The sequence below is a fragment of the Chiloscyllium punctatum genome, chromosome 3 (assembly GCF_047496795.1).
Source record: "Chiloscyllium punctatum isolate Juve2018m chromosome 3, sChiPun1.3, whole genome shotgun sequence".
In the NCBI taxonomy this organism is placed as follows: domain Eukaryota; kingdom Metazoa; phylum Chordata; class Chondrichthyes; order Orectolobiformes; family Hemiscylliidae; genus Chiloscyllium; species Chiloscyllium punctatum.
The window spans coordinates 17,441,870-17,461,117 of record NC_092741.1 but is presented as its reverse complement, the minus strand read 5'-3'; the positions used below and the strand labels follow the sequence as shown (position 1 = coordinate 17,461,117).

Sequence of the window (19,248 nt, the reverse complement as noted above, 5' to 3'; positions counted from 1 at the left end):
CCACCCTAATAAGCATGTTGGTGCAAACCAAGAATTTATTGATGGTTTGTTCAAGTGCAGCCAACTACACAGAAAAAGACTGGCTATGGAATAAATGGGTTAACTTTGTCATCTTCGATCACAATAATCCCAGAAGCTGTGGAAAATTAATAGAAATTGAATGCCAAAGACCTGTCACTCATCTGAGCAATGGGAAGAGTAATTATTAAATTGACCCTGATTTAGGTTGTTTAAGTTGTCCGTGTAGATCGTTTAGCACTTTTTAAACAGGATATGTTCTCCCCATGTCTAATCAACATTAAATATTGTGGATTATATTAATTTTTTTCTTTATTAAGAATTCCTACAGTGTAGAGTCATTCAGACCATCAAGTCCACACTGACTCTCTGAAGAGCATCCCACCAGAACCTATTTGTTTCAGTAGTACTTGCAAAATCTTGTGTGTGAAATGTAAATGTGTTCCAGAGTCAGTTGATTGTAGTTTTAAGGTACTGTACCTAAGAATTAACAAAATGTAACTTTGGCATACCTGTGGTGAGGTTCACCTCTGAACAGATCTCTGTTCTTGCCTGTGAATGCTGTTCCTCTCTCCCAGAGGTTTTAATGGTGCTTCTCTCTCTTTTGCAGAAAACACTTGGCAAAATCGCAACATGCCTTGAATTACGAAGCACAGCTTTGCAGGTAATGTTAATTAGTTAACCTTGTTGATCTGTGTGCTCATTGAATATATTGTGATATTCAGATTTCTGTGAGAATTAGAAATTTTTTGGAATGTTATGATACTGAGTTTCTTTAAAATCAGTGAACTTGTGATCTGTTTGTAACCTTTGCACAATCCATCTTACCAATGGGAAGAGTTTAAAGGCTGATGTTTATCTTAAAAGTCAAACAGTAAAATATTAAAAAGAAAACTAAATGGTAGTGGTTTTTAAAAGTCTTTATTGACACTGTTGCATATCACTGGAAATCTATTCTGTCTATTCCCAGCGTGGTCTCAAAAGATAAAGTTTTTTTTCTCTTGGGTTCAGATATCGGAGGGCCAACGGGCTGTTTAGTATGGAATATTGCAGTCCCATTAAAGGTGTAGGGGCAGCATCCTGCTGTCAAGACATGTTAGGGAAGGTGTCCCTCAGTCCTCTTCCCCTCCTTCTGGTCTGTCTCCTACCTACCTAGTGAGTACTGCTTGATGCAGACTGCTGTCTGGGTGCCACCCTGAAAAATTGAGGGAAACAAAAATGACTACTTGTTACAAATAAATGGATTCTAACTACAGATAAACAGTTATGAACCATCAACATATAATTCTACTCATTAAAATTCTAACCCTCTTATAAACATACTGTTGGAGAGATCCTGAACTGGCACAGGCAGGAAAGAAACATGGGTGTGATAGGCAAAGGGAAACACTAGTAAGGTAGTCCATGCTCTCATGGTTCACCATGATGGTTCTATGAGTTTGTCGGGATGTGCCACTCCTTGATTCTCCTTATCCAGCTTCTTTATAAATAGGCATCAGCCAACTTTCTGCAAGCAAGTCGCAGTCTGACTTGCTGGGAACTACAACTTAAAACAATTGATGAAGGAAAAATAAACTGGCTTTCTATAGGCTTACGGTGTTGTTTTTTTTTAAACAGCAGAGCAGAAACACAACTCCTTCCTTTCCTTTCTTGAGATCTAATTACTCTGCCTTAAGCATTCACACTCAAGTGTGAATCAATTTCATTATTGTTGGCAGGCAGATGGCTTTTATGATCAATGTCTGTCTGATAACTAGTTCACAGATCAATCAGCTAATTGTTGCTGGTCAAATCTTCATTCATACTCAGCCCTCTGGTTCCAGTTATCTGTAGCCAGACTTTCATGACAAGCAACAGTATAAATTGCATTCACATTGAGTGTCAGGTTATTTGCTTCCAAAATGTGCAGCAATCCTTCAACAATGTTTTTTTTTAAAACAACAGTCCTTTTCCATTTCAGTCTACAATCAAAAATTCAGAATAATAAGTCTTTACAACACACTTTACTGGCAGGGAGATACGGCCAATGTATTGAGAGCATCTAGTTCATGTGGGCTGTTACTTTAGTGCAAGGAAGAAGAGCCAGTAAAAGAATAACAGTAACAGTAACACCACTCATATGATGCACGCCTACTTAATGCTGAGTTGCTCATGTATTATCTAGCAAACAGACTGCAAGGGCCCACGTATTGTGCAAATTCTGTGCTAATTTAGCTTGCTTTGGCTGATGTAGAGGTACTACTTTCGTCTCCAGCACTGGGCTGAAGTACCTCTGTTCTCAATTGTTCTTCAGGGTTTGTGATCACAGTTAGGCAGTCAGTGATATGTAAGAAATGTTCTGCTAGTTTATTGAGCTTAAGAAGCAGAAGTTTAGATATGATGCATTAGTTAGATCAAGTACACAATTGAGACATAGTTCACTGATAGGAGGTTCAGATATCGGAGGGCCAACGGGCTGTTTAGTACGGAATATTGCAGTCCCATTAAAGGTGTAGGGGCAGCATCCTGCTGTCAAGACGTGTTAGGGAAGGTGTTCCTCAGTCCTCTTCCTCTCCTTCTGGTCTGTCTCCTACCTACCTAGTGAGTATTGCTTGATGCAGACTGCTGTCTGGTTACCACCCTGAAAAAGAACAGCTGCCTACAAGGATATTTTTGATGAGAGCTCCCCTCTGCCCCAGGTCTGTTCTATTCATGGTCACTGCATGGACTCCAGTGAAGTTACTCTAATGCAGAATTTGGCCCCTTAACTGTCTTGGCCCCTGCCTAGCTTTTCCAGCACAGACATGGTGTCTCTTAACTTCCTCGTGGTACGACATGGAGTGACTGCCCCCTGCTAATTTAAACCTGCAACTCCGAAATGATTTAACCTGTGCCATAATCTGTAAAACTTCGAGAGCCAAAGAACTACTCCCAAAAGTCACTACTTAAAGTAAAAATGAACGACTTTGTTTTTTTAAAGTCTAACACAGAATAATTAACTGACAACAATTTACAACTCCTTTCTCTAACCTATCTTTTACTTTTCCTCTATAATACTGGTCCGATTAAACCTCAATTAAGATTTACCAAAAATTCAAATTTCAAAGCCAGCCAGCTGTCGAATCTTCTCTTTGTATCTTCCGCAGTTATCTTTTCCTAGGGAATATGTTTCACAGGTCATTGATAGATTAAGGTACCTTTTAAGAGAGCTATTTTCCAAGAAGTCTACCTATGTTAGGGGAGGGGGTCGGCCAGGTTGCTGGGCCATGGATGGGGTTCGGACAGTGGGTGGAGGTGGACTGGAAGGGTAGGGCAGATGTGGTTGTGGGGGGGGTAGGCGGGGTTGGGGGCAAAGAGACCTTCGGGGTGGGGTAGGGCGGACGGGGTTGGGGAGGGGTAGGGGTGGGCAGGGGTGGGGGCCGGCAGGGAGTGGGGGCTCACGTGGTGTGCTGTTGTCTAGTCTCCTGAATGGGGAGCAGACTTCACAGAAAACTCCCCAACCCCAGAGAAAATCAATTAACTGAATAATCAATTATCAGAACAAAATAGTACCCACCCATCTCGTCTGGATAATCGAGGTTCCTCTGTATAACCGTCTGATTATCTTATGTCTCAATTATGTCCCCTCTCAACCTTCTTTCCCATGAAAACAGCCTCGAGTCCCTCAGCCTTTCCTCGTAAGACCTTCCCTCCATACCTAGTAAATCTCCTCTGAACCCTTTCCAAAGCTTCCACATGTTTCCTATAATGCGGTGACCAGAACTATGCGCAATACTCCAAATGTGGCCAAACCAGAGTTTTAAACTCCAATTACCACCTCTCCGCCCAGCTCTGCAGCTTATCCATGTCCCTCTGTACCTGAAAACATCCACAACTCTACTGTCCTTAATGTTATCCATAAATTTACAAACCTATCCTTCGCCCTCCTCCAGATTGATTGATTATAAAAATGACAAACGGCATTGACCCCAAAACTGATCCTTGTGGTATACCACTAGTAATTGAACTCCAGGATGAATATTTCCCATCAACCACCACCCTCTGTTGTCTTTCAGTTTGCCAATTTCTGATCCAAACCACTAAAATCGCCCTCCATCCCATGCCTCCATATTTTGTGCAACAGCCTAGTGTGGGGAACCTTATCAAATGCTTTACTGAAATCCATATACACCACGTCAACTGCTTTACCCTCCCCCACTTGTTTGGTCACCTTCTCAAAGAACTCAATCAGGTTTGTGAAGCATGACCTACTCTTCATAAAACCATGTTGACTATCCCTAATCAACTTATTCCTTTCAAAATGATTATAAATTTTACCTCTTATAATGCTTTCAAACACTTTACTTACGATGGAAGTGGGTTTCACTGATCTATAATTATGAGGGTTGTCTCTTCTCCCCTTTTTTGAGCAAGGGGATAACATCTGCTATCCTCCGGTCTTCTGGCACGATTCCTGTAAACAATGATGACATAAAGATCAAAGATCATTCCTGAAGAAGGGCTGATGCCCGAAACGTCGATTCTTTTCCTTGGATGCTGCCTGACCTGCTGCGCTTTTCCAGCAACACATTTTCAGCTCTGATCTCCAGCATCTGCAGTCCTCACTCTCTCCTCCATAAAGATCAAAGCCAAAGGCACTGCAATTTCCTCCCTGGCTTCCCAGAGAATCCTAGGATAAATCCCATCCACTTCAGGGGACTTATCTATTTTCAGACTTTGCAGAATTGCTAACACCTCCTCATGAACCTCAATCCCTTCTAGTCTTTGTTGCCGGTGTCTCAGTATTCTTCTTGACAACACTGTCTTTTTTCAGTGTGAATACTGATGAAAAGCATTCATTTAGCGCTTCTCCTGTCTCCTCTGACTCCACGCACAACTTCCCACTACTATCCTTGATTGGCCCTAATCTTACTCTAGTCATTCTTTTATTCCTGATATACCTGAAGTAAGCCTGAGGGTTTTCCTTGATCCTGTCCACCAACAACTTCTCATGTCCCCTCCTGGCTCTTCCTAGCTCTCTTTTTCAGTCTTTTCTGGCTAACCTGTAACTCTGAAATGCCCTAACTGACCCATCACATCTCCTCCGAACATAAGCTGCCGCCGCCTTCTTGCCAAGAGATTCAGCTTCCTTAGAAAACCACGGCACCCGCACTCGACAATTTCCTCCCTGCCTGACAGGTACATTATTATCAAGGACACGCAGTAGCTGTTCCACATTTAAATTGTGCCCATCCCCTGCAGTTTCCTTCTCCATCTGTGTATCTTAAATCTTGCCTAATCGCATCATTATTGCCTTTCCCCCAGCTATAACCTGTCTCCTGTGATATATACCTATACCTTTCCATCACCAAAGTAAGCATAACGGAATTGTGGTCACTAGCCAAAATGCTCACCTACCTCCAAATCTAATGCTTGGCTGTGTCATTACTCAGTAACAAATCTAATGTTGGCCTGTCTACATACTGTCAGGAAATCCTCCTGCACACATTGGACAAAAACAAATCCATCTAAAGTACTTGAACTATAAGACTCCAGTCAATATTTCAAAAATTAAAGTCACCCGTAACAACTACCCTGTCACTCACTCCTGTCATGGATCATTTTTGCTCTCCTATCCTCTACATCTCCGGCAAACTCCCAACAGAGTGGCCTCTCCTTTCCTGTTTCCAGCTTCAGTCCATACTACCTCAGTAGATGAGTCCTCAAATGTCCTTTCAGCTACAGTAATACTGTCCTTGACTAACAGTGCCACACCCCCTTTTTTACCCATTTTCTCTATTCTTACTGAAACATTTAAATCCCGGAGCCGACAACAACCATTCCTGTTCCTGCTCTACCCATGTCTCTGAAATGGCCACAACATTAAAATCCCAGGTACCAACCCATGCTGCAAGTTCACCCATCTTATTCTGAATGCTCCTGACGTTGATGTCGACACACTTCAAACTAACCTCTTGCTTGCCGGTGCCTTGCGACCTTGAAACCTTATTTCTGACCTCACTACACTCAACCTCTTGTATACTTGAACTAGAATTTCGGTTCCTATCCCCCTGCTGAATTAGTTTAGACTCACCTGAAGAGCATTAGCAAATTTCCTCCCTAGGAGATTGATACCCCTCTGGTTCAGGTGAAGACTGTCCTGTTTGGAGAGGTCCCACCTTCCCCAGAAAGAATCCCAATTATCCAGGAATCCAAAATTCACCATCCCTGTAGCCACATGTTCAACTCCTCCCTCTCCCTATTCCTCACCTCGCTAGCTCATGGCATGGCAAAAAAACAGATGACAATTTGCTAAGTCCTTCAACTCTCTTAAAGGTACAGTACACCTCTCCACCTTCATAACACTTGGCTCCACGCAGTTATCTCAGCATGGAATTGTCCTAGCCCCTGTGGGCTTCCTCTGGCACTTCCTGTCCTGAACTCTTCTCTGAGCATGTAATTACTGTTCTATCATATTTCTAGGGGCAGGTAGCTTTTACAATATCAATCAATTGTATGAACCCTTTGGCCAATGGCGATGGAATATCACTCATGATGTTGAATGATCGTTGTCCCTAGACTGCCTTCATCTGAGTTAGTTTGCTGTTCTTTATACGAACAAATGCTATGTATTTTCAAATGCAGCACACTGGTAGGAGGGAGAATTTGGCATCAGCTGTATTGTTTGTTAGTTCAATGGGTGTCATGACCATTTTTTTACCCTTTTTTCATTCAGTAGAATTTTGGAAAGTCAAGTACTGCTGTGATAGCTGAGAAATGAAATCTCAGGCTAGGCAGTAGACATGAGAAAAATTCAGTTTTTAGGGAACCTCAATATTGAACATGATTATTCAGTCAGTGCTTGTAAAAGGTGGTGTGGATTTTAGTTGAGCTGACGATTAGACTTGCTAGTGAAGCCTTTCGCAAATATGTTTTCTATATTTTCTGTTTGCTTGAGCTTTCAGTATCTCTGATGAACTGAAAATGTGTTGCTGGAAAAGCGCAGCAGGTCAGGTAGCATCCAAGGAGCAGGAGAATCGACGTTGCGGGCATGAGTCCTTCTTCAGGAATCATTGTTCCTTGGATGCTGCCTGACCTGCTGCGCTTTTCCAGCAACACATTTTCAGCTCTGATCTCCAGCATCTGCAGTCCTCACTTTCTCCTAGTATCTCTGATGAAGTCAGCATTCATTGCCCATTCATAATTCCTACTCTCTTGAATTGTTGCAGTCCATGTGGTATGGGTGACTGCTGTTAAATAAATGAATAGATAGTATTCCTGAGACATGTCAGATTTTTTTGTTAATCTTGTACTTATCAGGGTAATTTGCAAGAAAAAGCAAAATGAAAGGAAAACAGCATTAATATTGTGGAAGGAGTGTGCTGGTTAGTTTGTACATTCCGATATTTTTAAAAATTTAATTCATTTATGGGATGTTAGCATTGCTGGCGAGGCCAGCATTTGTTGCCCATCTAATTGGAGTCAACCACTTTGCTGTGGGTCTGCAGTCACGTGTTAACCAGACCAGGTAAGTATAGCAGTTTCCTTCCCTAAAGGACCTGAGTGAACCAGTTGGGTTTTTCCATCAATCGACAATGGTTTATGATCATCATTACACGTTGAATTCTAGACAATTTTTATTTAATTCATTATGTGGCCTGGTGGGATTTGAACCAACATCCCAGAGCATTTGCCTGGATCTCTAGATTAATTGTTTAACAATTATGCTACTCGGCCAATGCTTCACCCTTCGTTCACTCATGGGATGTGGGTGTTGCTGGCTGGCCAGCTTTTATTGTCCATCCCAAGTTGTAGTTGAGAAGGTTGGGTGCCAAGCTGCTGTTTTGAGCTCCAGCGGTCAATGTGCTGTAGGTTGATCCATAATGCTCTTAGGGCAGGAATTCCAGAATCTTCACCCAATGACAATATATTTCCCCATCAGGATAGTGAGTGGCTTGGAAGGGAATTTACAGGTAACTGTGTTCCTATATATCTGATGGAGAAAGTGAGGACTGCAGATGCTGGAGGTCATAGTCGAGTGTGTGGTGCAGGAAAAGCACAGCAGGTCGGGCAGCATCTGAGGAGTAGGAGAGCTGTTGTTTCGGGCATAAGCCCTTCATCAGCAATGAGGCCTGTTAGCCAAGGGGGTAGTGGCAAGCTTCTTTTGGAGCTGCACCCATCCAGCCAAGTGAGGAGTATTCCATCTCACTCATGACTTGTACCTTCTCAGTTGTGGTCAGGCTTTGGGGAGTCAAGAGGTGAGTTAGTTGCCTTTGCCATGCTCTTGTCGTCACTCTATTTATATGGTGAGTCCAATTGAATTTCTGGTGAATGATAAGCCCCCCCCACCCCCGGACATTGATCGTAAGGGATTCAGTGACAGTAACAGTATTAAATGTTGAGCAGCGGTGGTTAAACGGTGTCTGATCAAACAAAATTTTAAACCAGGCAAATCTACTCTTCTACAAGACAATATCCTCTTATTGTAACTTGTGCCCATTGTAAGAGTACAGTGAAAAGCTTGTTCAATGTCTGCTACTTTATGGTGACATCCTAGGCACAAGTACCTAGGTACAAATCTTGGATACAGCAGGGGAATAAAAGTAGTTGCATCACTTTAGAGTTGAAAAATAAGATTTAAAAACAGGAGGACATTAAAGGGTTGACATTATAGTAAGGTAGGAAATTTCAAATAGGCATTAGTGTAGCAGCTCAGTGCAGGGCCTCTGCACATGGTCTGACCACCCACATCAGACCTCAGTCCAACAACTGTCCCTGCTCTGCTCCGCTCCAGGCTTCAGACTGCTCCATACTGGCACTTAGCTGTTCCAAGGTAAGTGCCAGGGCTGCCTCCCCTGAGCCAGTTTTCACCAGGGACTTGATGCCTGCGTGCTGCTCCAGTGGCCAACTTGCTGCCAGTGCCTGCGCTGCAACAGTATTCACCTCCGGCTCTGAGAGGAGAGAAAAAGAAGGGGGACAAAAGAGGTAAAAGAGATTGAGATATTAAAGGATTAATTTGCTCTGCTGACCTACAGGAAATTGGATGTCCCAAAGCTAGTGTGGAATGTCTCTGCCTTACAGGTAGAATGTAAGGAATTTACATTCCCATCCCTTGCTATTCAGAGCCATTTGCATGACCATTTCCTAGTTATTCAGAGTAAAAGAAGTACATTATCATTCCCTATTCATAAATCAATAAGAACATTACAATCAAAATTCTGACTACTCCCTGCAGTTTTAAAAAAAGTCACAACAGATTTGACCATTTAAGGGATGATTTGCGTTATATTGTTTCTGGAAATTATGCGATCACTACTTTGTGTCTTGAGTGGCATGTGACCGGGGGGAAATGGCTGAGGTTTGTCTTGTGGGCATTATTAACTGTAATGTAAAGGTTTTGAATAAAGGAAGAACTGCCCCTTTGTTCAGACAGATGCCTCGACATGGCTTTGCGAGCATTGTGAAGAGTGTTAAGGGTTCCTCCACAGCCTGTAATTGCTTAATAACTTTTGGTTGTGCACACAAGTTGGCGTGTTGCAGTTGCATCAAGAGTCTGAGTCTCAAGAACAAAGTACCTAACAAACAGGTGGAGGAGAGGAAGTTTGACAGGAGTGACCTACTCCACTGCCATCATGACTGTTTGTGAAGACATAGTCTTGAGAAAAGATCCAGTGAATGGCTGTCACCTATTTCGTTGAAACAGATGCAGTGTATAAATTAGTTCTTACAGCCTGTGAAGAACAGGGCCCTGTCTAATGACACATGTAGCTCCTGATGTACTATAACGTCATAAGCAGAAGTCGGCTGCTATACCATTCAGTGAGAACAAGGCTGATCTGATGATCCTGAACTCCACTGTCCTACCCCATTCCATAATCTTCCATTCCCTTAGTGATTACTTCTCTGTCAATCTCAGTCTTGAATATATTTAATGACACAGCCTCAGCCCTCTGTGGTAAAGAATTCCATGGATTTGCTACCCATCTCTGTCTTAAATGGGTGATTGCTTATTCTGGTTACTGATGTTCAATTTGGGATCTGTCTGAATCACTTGGCTCAAGACCTCATTGCTGCTTTATTTTAAACATGCTGAAAACACCTGAATTCTTCAAGTGAACCTGGTGTTGAGTGATTTTTAACTTTGTACACCCCAGTCCAACACCGGCATCTCCAACTCATGGCTACTATTGAGCCCATTAACTGCTGGCTTAAAGTGGAGAGGATCTCCAAGAAGATCGCACATATCGACACAGACATCCAGTTTCTACAGAAATGCAGGAAAGATCCCAAAAGGATTCAATGTATAATTTCAGTTACATCACACTATAAACTTTCGCTATAAATTCTGTTTCTTACAGTTGTGTCCTCCACAACCACCTGATGAAGGAGCGACGCTCTGAAAACTAGTGCGTCCAATTAAATTGTTGATCTAAACCTGGTGTTGTGATTTGTGATTTTTAACTATGTACACCCCAGCCCAACACCGGCATCTCCAAATCAAGTGAAGTAAGACTGTCTAGACATTAACACCGTATTTGAATGAGTGTGAGATCAAGAAACCCAGTAAAACTGAAGTCAATGAAGGAGTGCCTTCACTGACTGGATTCATATCTAGCACAAAGGTAGATGGCTATTGTTCAAAGCCAGTATGCTTCAAGACATTTCCAAGAGCTCCTTAGGGTAGTCTTTTGGCACAATCATCTTTAGCTGCTCCATCAATGAGGATAGTATGACTGGTCAATGTTTCATTTTACTTTTCAGATTCCAAAGCAACCAGCGCCCATTTGCTGCAGGAGCTGGCAAATATTCTGACTTGGGCTGAGAAATAGCAGGTATTATTTGTGCCTCACAAGTACTGGGCAGTGAAGAACTCTGACTGGGGAGATAGTTAAATTCTCTCTTTTCATGTACAGGCCTGGGCTGACAACTGGCAAGTCACTTTCTTGCCCCATATGTCATAGACAGTGACCATCTCCAACAAGGGAGAGCCTGACCATCACCCCTTCATGATTAATGTCATGACTGATGTTGAATATCCCAGTATCAACATCCTGGGAGTTATCATTGACCAGAAACTGAACTGGGCCATCCATATAAATATTGTGGTTACAAGAGCAATCCTGAGGCTGGATTTTCTGCAGCGTGTAACTCGGCTGTTTTTCTCCAGGGCCTGTCTGCCATCTGCATGATACATCTCAGGTGTGTGATGGAATTCACTTACCTGGACGAATGCAACTCCAACAAGATCTGAAAAGGACTAACACCTTACACGACAAAGCAGTTCACTTAATTGACACCCAACCACCACCTTCATGCACAGTGGCCATGGTTGTACCATAGGAGATAGTGAGGACTGCAGAGCTGGAGAGTCAGAGTTAGCTGGATAAAGCACATCCGGTCAGGTGGCATCTGAGGAGCGGGAGAATTGACGTTTCCGGCAGGATCCTTCATCAGAAGTGGGGGTGGGGAAAGGAGGCTGAGAAATAGAGGGGGTATGAGACTGGGGAAATATTAGGTGGGATTGCAATAGGTGGATGCAGCTTGGAGGTGATTGTGACAGGCCGTTGGGAACGGTGGAGCAGACAGGAAGGAAGATGGACAAGATAGGTCAAGAGTTGGAGGATTGGATCTGGGATGTGGGGGTGGGGGGAGAGAAGAGATTTGGAAACTGGTGAACTCAATATTGAGACCATGTGGTTGTGGGCATCTGAGGCAGAAGGTGAGGTGGTGTTCTTCCAGTTTGTGGGTGGCATTGTTTAGGTGGTTGTTGAGACCCAGAATGGTCATTTTGGGTGTAGGTGTTGAAATGGATACCCTCTGGAAGATGGGGTTGGGTGGTGAGAATGGACCAGAGATACTCCCAGAACTGTTCCACAAGTTTGCGCTTGGTGTCTCCACATCAAGAGCAATGGATTCCTGTAAATGAGGTTGAAGGATATGCAAGTAAATCTCTGCTGGATTCGGAATGATCCTTTGGGGCCTTGGATGGAGGTGAGGGGTGTGGGGGAGGTGCTAGATTGAAGAGAGGGTTGGTGGGCACTATCTGTAAGATGTACTGCCGTAGCTAATGAGGGATTCTTTGACAGCATGTTCAAAAACTCTAACATCTAGAAGGATAAGGCAGCAGATGCCAGGGATAATCATTTACAGGTAGCCCCCCAAGCAACATACCATCCTGACTTGAAGCCATATTGTTTGCCTTCACTTTTGCTGGGTTAAAATCCCAATATTTCTTCCTAACAGCACTGCGTTGCAAGAACTGCAGCAGTTCAAAACTGAAGCTCGCCGTCACCTTCTCCAAAGCAATTAGCAATAGATACCAAATGCTCGAGATAAACAGTAACCCCACTGCACATTCCATGAATGCGTTTTTTTAAAAAATATCTCCTCATTGCACCCAAGTTGATACTCATCTTGATAACCATGATAGAATGAGGGTACAGCAAATCATGAGATTACAGATTCTTGTTGAATGCAATTCTGCTGGTGCTGATGGCACAGAGTATCTTGTGTGCCTAATTTTGACCTGTTAGGTGTGTTCTGAATCTGTCTTGCACACGTTGGTGTTCTGAGTGAAGACATGATTTTTGTCATCACATGGTCGGTTCCTTCCATGGACAAATGCGTCTGTGACGGGTAGTTTGATACGGACCAAGCCAGTTTGGTTTTGCTCTCTGATTCCCTCTGATCTTGCTGCACACCCATTCATCTAAATTTATTTTTCAAGACTTGGCCCACTTAGTAGTGGTCCTTCCAAGCCAGACTTGGTGATGAACATTGAAGACCCCACCAATCTGTGCCCTTGCTACCCTCAGTGCTTTCTTGAAGTGGTGTGAAACAGGAGCTGTAGAGATAATCAGCTTTCAGAATGTTCCCTGCTAATATTTGATTGTGTCATAGGGCTTCATGGGATTTGGAATTATTTTTGGGAGCTCCCAAATTCACGCATTCCTGGGAAATGTATAGCCAATGTCCTGGAATAAGACATTACCAGGGATTGTGATGGTGTCTGGGATAATATTGGATATGTTGTAAAAGTCACCAAATATGGTTATATCAGATTTCTATCTTGACAAGTTTGGATGACGATCCTCCCAATTTTGGTGCAAGACTTCAGATATTAGTCAAGAGAACTTGATAGTGTTTGCCTTTGTCATTTCCAAGGCCTGGATCGATTTCAGAAGAATGGTCTGTCTAACTTAGTCTGAATTGACTAATGTAGCAGATTGATACAGCTGAGTGGCTCACTGGATAACTTCAGAATGCAGTTATGAATTAACCACATTGCTATGGATGTAGAGTTGCATATAACCAGACCTGGTAAAGATTGATCTCCTTTCATAAAGAAATTGTCATTAAACCCCATACAACCTGGTAGTTTCATGATCACCAAAACTGAGCTTCCTGTATAATCCCAGACTTATTAATTGAATTAATTTCTGACATTTGGTGCCTCAAATCATACCTCACCAGACAGGAAGGAGAGATGTTGAGGGGGTGAAGGATGTGGATGTATGGGCAATTTGAGGGGTGGGGATGGTGGGGGGAGGGGGAAATGCCTTTTGTTTAATGCAGATTCTTGATGATCTACAAGATTTTAATTTTCTTGTGCTGTTCTCAGTAAGTAACCATCTTCATGGTTACTTTATCTGATGTGATTTGCATTGTGTTTCTGAAAGTACTTTGTGCATGACACATTTTCACCAAACACTAATGTGGCTTTGTGCGTGGGAAATCGTGTCTCACTAACTTGATTGAGGTTTTTTGAAGAAGTAATGAGGATTGCTGAGGGCAGAGCGGTGGACGTGATCTATATAGATTGCAGTAAAGCGTTCGATAAACTTCCTCATGGTAGACTGGTTAGCAAGGTTTGATCACATGGAATACAGCGAGATTTATCCATTTGAATACAGAGCTGGCTCAAACCAGAAAACACAAAGAGGTCGAATAAATATTCTGCACCAGTCTTCACAGTGGAAGACAGTAATAGCATTCCCAAAATGCTCTGTTATCAAGGGGCAAAAGGGAGAGATGAAATCAATATAATAACTATTACTAGAGAAATTTACCAGAGAAACTAATGTCCAAAAGCCGATGGTATGCAGGAGTAAGTGACGACTGCAGGTGCTGGAAATCAGTCAAAACGTGTGGCACTGGAAAAGCACAGTTGGTCAGGCAGCATCCAAGGAGCAGGAGAGTCTATGTTTCAAGCATAAGCTTATCAGGTAGATAGCTAAGAAAAAGTTTATTTATTCAGAAGATGAGGTGGAGAGAGAGGCTAAGGAGCAAACAATTGTTGGAAAAATCACCCAGAGAAAGAGAAGATCAGTTGGACAAAGGCCTGTATAATGATCAGCACAGCAGGTCAGGCAGCATCCGAGGAGCAGGAGAATCAACGTTTCAGGCATAAGCCCTTCATCAGGAAAAGGGCTGCTCCTTTGCTGTCTGACCTGCTGTGCTTTTCCAGCACCCCACACTCCACTCTGATCTCTAGCAGCTGCAGTCTTCACTTTCTCCCTGTGGATAATGATCAGCCTAGGAGAAAGAATGGCTGCTAATTGGGACTCGTTTTGGCTAACAAGGAATGGTGTGAAATTGCAGACAAGGCCTGGTGGCTCAGTGGTTAGCACTACTGCCTCACAGCACCAGGGACTCAGGTTAGATTCCAACCTGGAGCAACTTACTGTGTGGAGTTTGTACATCCTTCCTGTGTCTGCGTGGCTTTCCTCCCACAGTTCAAAGATGTGCAGGTTAGATAAATTGGCCATGCTAAATTGCCCATAGCGTTCAGGGATGTGTAGGTTAGGTGCATTAGTCAGGGTTAAATGTAGGGTAATAGGGTAGGGAAATGCGTCTGGGTTGGATCATCTTTAGAGGGTCTTGTCGGTGTGGACTTGTTGGGCCGAAGGACCTGTTTCCACACTGGAGGGATTCTATGAATAGAGTGCAGGCACTGAGAGGTTATAGATTGTGGTTTAATACAATAGTGCTGCAGGTAATCCTCATGGATGCTCCATTTTGAGCTTCTAGATATATTTAAAATCTATACTATCCAGCATGATAGTATCAAATAACACTAGAGAGGTTATTCTCAAAGTGAAGATAGGACTTCGTCTCCACAAAGACTGTGCGAAGGTCACTCCTACATAACTAATCTGGACAGATGTATCTGCAAATCTTTATTGCACATTGCCCAATTTAGCCATTTCAAAATGGTTTAAATCAAATCAAAATTCATATTTTTGAGTGTCTCTTACCACAGTACATAGAAACAGAGAAAATAAGTGCAGGAGTGAGCCATTTGGCCCTCTGAGCCTGTATCCCTATTCAGTATGATCATGGCTGATCATGCAATCTGTTTCCCATTCCCACTTTCTCTCCATACCTCTTTATCCCTTTAGCTGCAAGGGCCATGCCCAGCTCCTTCTTTAATATATTTAATTAACTTGATTGAGTTTTTTGAAGAAGTAACAAAGAGGATTAATGAGGGTAGAGCAGTAGATGTGATTTGTATGGTCTTCAGTAATGCATTCAACAAAGTTCCCATGAGAGACTGGTTAACAAGGTTAGATCTCGGAATACAGGGAGAACTCACCATTTGGATACAGAACTGGCTTGAAGGTAGGAGACGGAGGTGGGTGGTGGTGGAGGGTTGTTTTTTTTTTTCAGACTGGAGGCCTGTGGCCAGTGGAGTGCCATGAGGATCAGTGCTGAGTCCACTACTTTTTGTCCATTTTATATAAATGATTTGGATGTGAGCGTAAGAGGTATAGTTAGTAAGTTTGCAGATGACACCAAAATTAGACAGCAAAGAAGGTTACCTCCGATAACAATGGGATTATGATCAAATGGGCCAATGGGCTGAGAAGTGGCAGATGCAGTTTAATTTAGATAAATATGAGGAGCTGCATTTTGGGAAAGCAAATCAGAATGGGACTTACATACTTAATGGCAAAGTCCTAGGGAGTGTTGCTGAACAAAGAGATCTTGGAGTGCAGGTTCATAGCTCCTTGAAAGTGGAGTCGCAGGTTGATAGGATAGAGAAGAAGGCATTTGGTATATCTTCCTTTTATTGGTCAGAGTATCGAGTACAGGAGTTGGGAGGTCATGCTGCGGCTGTACAGGACATTGGTTAGGCCACTTTTAGAATATCGCGTGCAGTTAGAACATAGAACATAGAACATAGAACAATACAGCACAGAACAGGCCCTTCGGCCCACGATGTTGTGCCGAACTTCTATCCTAGATTAAGCACCCATCCATGTACCTATCCAAATGCCGCTTAAAGGTCGCCAATGAATCTGACTCTACCACTCCCACGGGCAGCGCATTCCATGCCCCCACCACTCTCTGGGTGAAGAACCCACCCCTGACATCTCCCCTATACCATCCACCCTTCACCTTAAATTTATGTCCCCTTGTAACACTCTGTTGTACCCGGGGAAAAAGTTTCTGACTGTCTACTCTATCTATTCCTCTGATCATCTTATAAACCTCTATCAAGTCACCCCTCATCCTTCGCCGTTCCAACGAGAAAAGGCCGAGAACTCTCAACCTATCCTCGTACGACCTACTCTCCATTCCAGGCAACATCCTGGTAAATCTTCTCTGCACCCTCTCTAAAGCTTCCACATCTTTCCTAAAGTGAGGCGACCAGAACTGCACACAGTACTCCAAATGTGGCCTAACCAAAGTCCTGTACAGCTGCAACATCACCTCACGACTCTTGAATTCAATCCCTCTGCTAATGAACGATAATACTCCATAGGCCTTCTTACAAACTCTATCCACCTGAGTGGCAACCTTCAAAGATCTATGTACATAGACCCCAAGATCCCTCTGTTCCTCCACCTGACCAAGAACCCTACCATTAACCCTGTATTCCGCATTCTTATTTGTTCTTCCAAAATGGACAACTTCACACTTGGCAGGGTTGAACTCCATCTGCCACTCCTCAGCCCAGCTCTGCATCTTATCTAAGTCCCTCTGCAGCCGACAACAGCCCTCCTCACTGTCCACAACTCCACCTATCTTTGTATCATCTGCAAATTTACTGACCCACCCTTCGACTCCCTCATCTAAGTCATTAATAAAAATTACAAACAGCAGAGGACCCAGAACTGATCCCTGCGGAACTCCACTTGTAACTGGACTCCATGCTGAAAATTTACCATCTACTACCACTCTCTGCCTTCGACCGGTTAGCCAGTTTTTTATCCAATTGGCCAAATTTCCCTCTATCCCATGCCTCCTGACTTTCCGCATAAGCCTACCATGGGGAACCTTATCAAATGCCTTACTAAAATCCATGTACACTACATCCACTGCTCTACCCTCATCCACATGCTTGGTCACCTCCTCGAAGAATTCAATAAGACTTGTAAGGCAAGACCTACCCTTCACAAATCCGTGCTGGCTGTCCCTAATCAAGCAGTGCCGTTCCAGATACTCGTAAATCCTATCCCTCAGTACCCTTTCCATTACTTTGCCTACCACAGAAGTAAGACTAACTGGCCTGTAATTCCCGGGGTTATCCCTATTCCCTTTTTTGAACAGGGGCACAACATTTGCTACTCTCCAGTCCCCTGGTACCACCCCCGTTGCCAGTGAAGACGAGAAGATCATTGCCAACGGTACTGCAATTTCCTCTCTTGCTTCCCACATAATCCTAGGATATATCCCGTCAGGCCCGGGGGACTTGTCTATCCTCAAGTTGTTCAAAATGTCCAACACATCTTCCTTCCTAACAGATATCTCTTCTAGCTTATCAGTCCGTTTCACACTCTCCTCTTCAACAATACAGTCCCTCTCGTTCGTAAATACTGAAGAGAAGTACTTGTTCAAGACCTCTCCTATCTCTTCCGACTCAATACACAGTCTCCCACCACTGTCCTTGATCGGACCTACCCTCGTTCTCGTCATTCTCAGGTTTCTCACATACGCATAGAATGCCTTGGGGTTATCCTTGATCCTATCCGCCAGGGATTTTTCATGCCCTCTCTTAGCTCTCCTAATCCCTTTCTTCAGGTCCCTTCTGGCTATCCTGTATCCCTCCACTGCTCTGTCTGAACCTTGTTTCCTCAACCTTATGTAAGCCTCCTTCTTCCTCTTTACTAGACATTCAACCTCCCTCGTCAACCAAGGCTCCCTCACACGACCATTTCTTTCCTGCCTGATCGGTACATACATATCAAGGACACGTCGTATCTGCTCCTTGAAAAAGTCCCACATTTCCACCACATCCTTCCCTGACAGCCTATGCTCCCAACGTATGCTCCTCAAATCCTGTCTTACAGCATCGTAATTTCCCTTCCCCCAATTGTAGAAACTTCCTTGTTGTGCGCACCTATCTCTCTCCATAACCAAGGTGAAAGTCACAGAATTGTGGTCGCCATCACCAAAATGTTCACCCACTAACAAGCCCACCACTTGTCCCGGTTCGTTACCGAGTACCAAATCCAATATGGCCTCCCCTCTGGTTGGACAATCTACAGAGTCTCCTTCCTATCAGAAAGATGTTGTGCATCTTGAAAGGGTTCAGAAAAGATTTACAAGGCTGTTGCCAGGGTTGGAAGATTTGAGCTATAGGCTGAGGCTGAATAGGCTAGGGCTGTTTTCCCTGGAGCGTCAGAGGATGAGGGGTGACCTTATAGGGCTGAGGGGCGTGGATAGGATAAATAGACAAAGTCTCTTGCCTGGGATGGGGGAGCCCAGAACTGGAGGGCATAGGTTTAGGGTGAGAGGGGAAAGATATAAAAGGGACCTCGGGCCACGTTTTCATGCAGACAGTGGTATGTGTACAGAATGAGCTGCTAGAGGAAATGGTGGAGACTGGTAGAATTGCAGTATTTAAAAGGCATATGGATGGGTTTATGAATAAGAAGGGTTTAGAAAGATACAGGACAAATGATGGCAAATGGAACTAGATTAGGTTAGGCTATCTGGTCATAATGGGCGAGTTGGACCAAAGAGATGTACTGTACATCTCAAATGTTCTCTAAAGCGCTAGCATACCTGCTCGTTGGATGCTGCCTGAACTGCTGTGCTCTTCCAGCACCACTAATCCAGGATTTGGTTTTCAGCATCTGCAGTCATTGTTTTTACCTCGCTAGCATACCTTATCTAGCTTTATACTCAAAGCCCCTTCCAATGAAGGCAAACATGCCAATAGCTTTTTTACTACGTTACCTTAACTGCGTTGCCCCCTTCAATGATTTGTGGACCCGCACATCCATCTCTCTACTTACCAATATTCCTAAGGGCTCTACCAGC

The 19,248-nt window shown here is 43.5% G+C and overlaps 1 protein-coding gene across 2 annotated transcripts in view; it reads left to right on the top strand.

The window, feature by feature from the left end:
* Positions 1-19,248, top strand: part of aida (axin interactor, dorsalization associated) — a 103,912-nt gene that overhangs the window by 45,768 nt on the left and 38,896 nt on the right. For both annotated transcript variants that reach the window (XM_072550720.1, XM_072550721.1), the window contains exon 3: positions 629-682. In XM_072550720.1, coding sequence (XP_072406821.1) covers positions 629-682 — 54 coding nt within the window. The remainder of the gene's footprint in view (positions 1-628; positions 683-19,248) is intronic.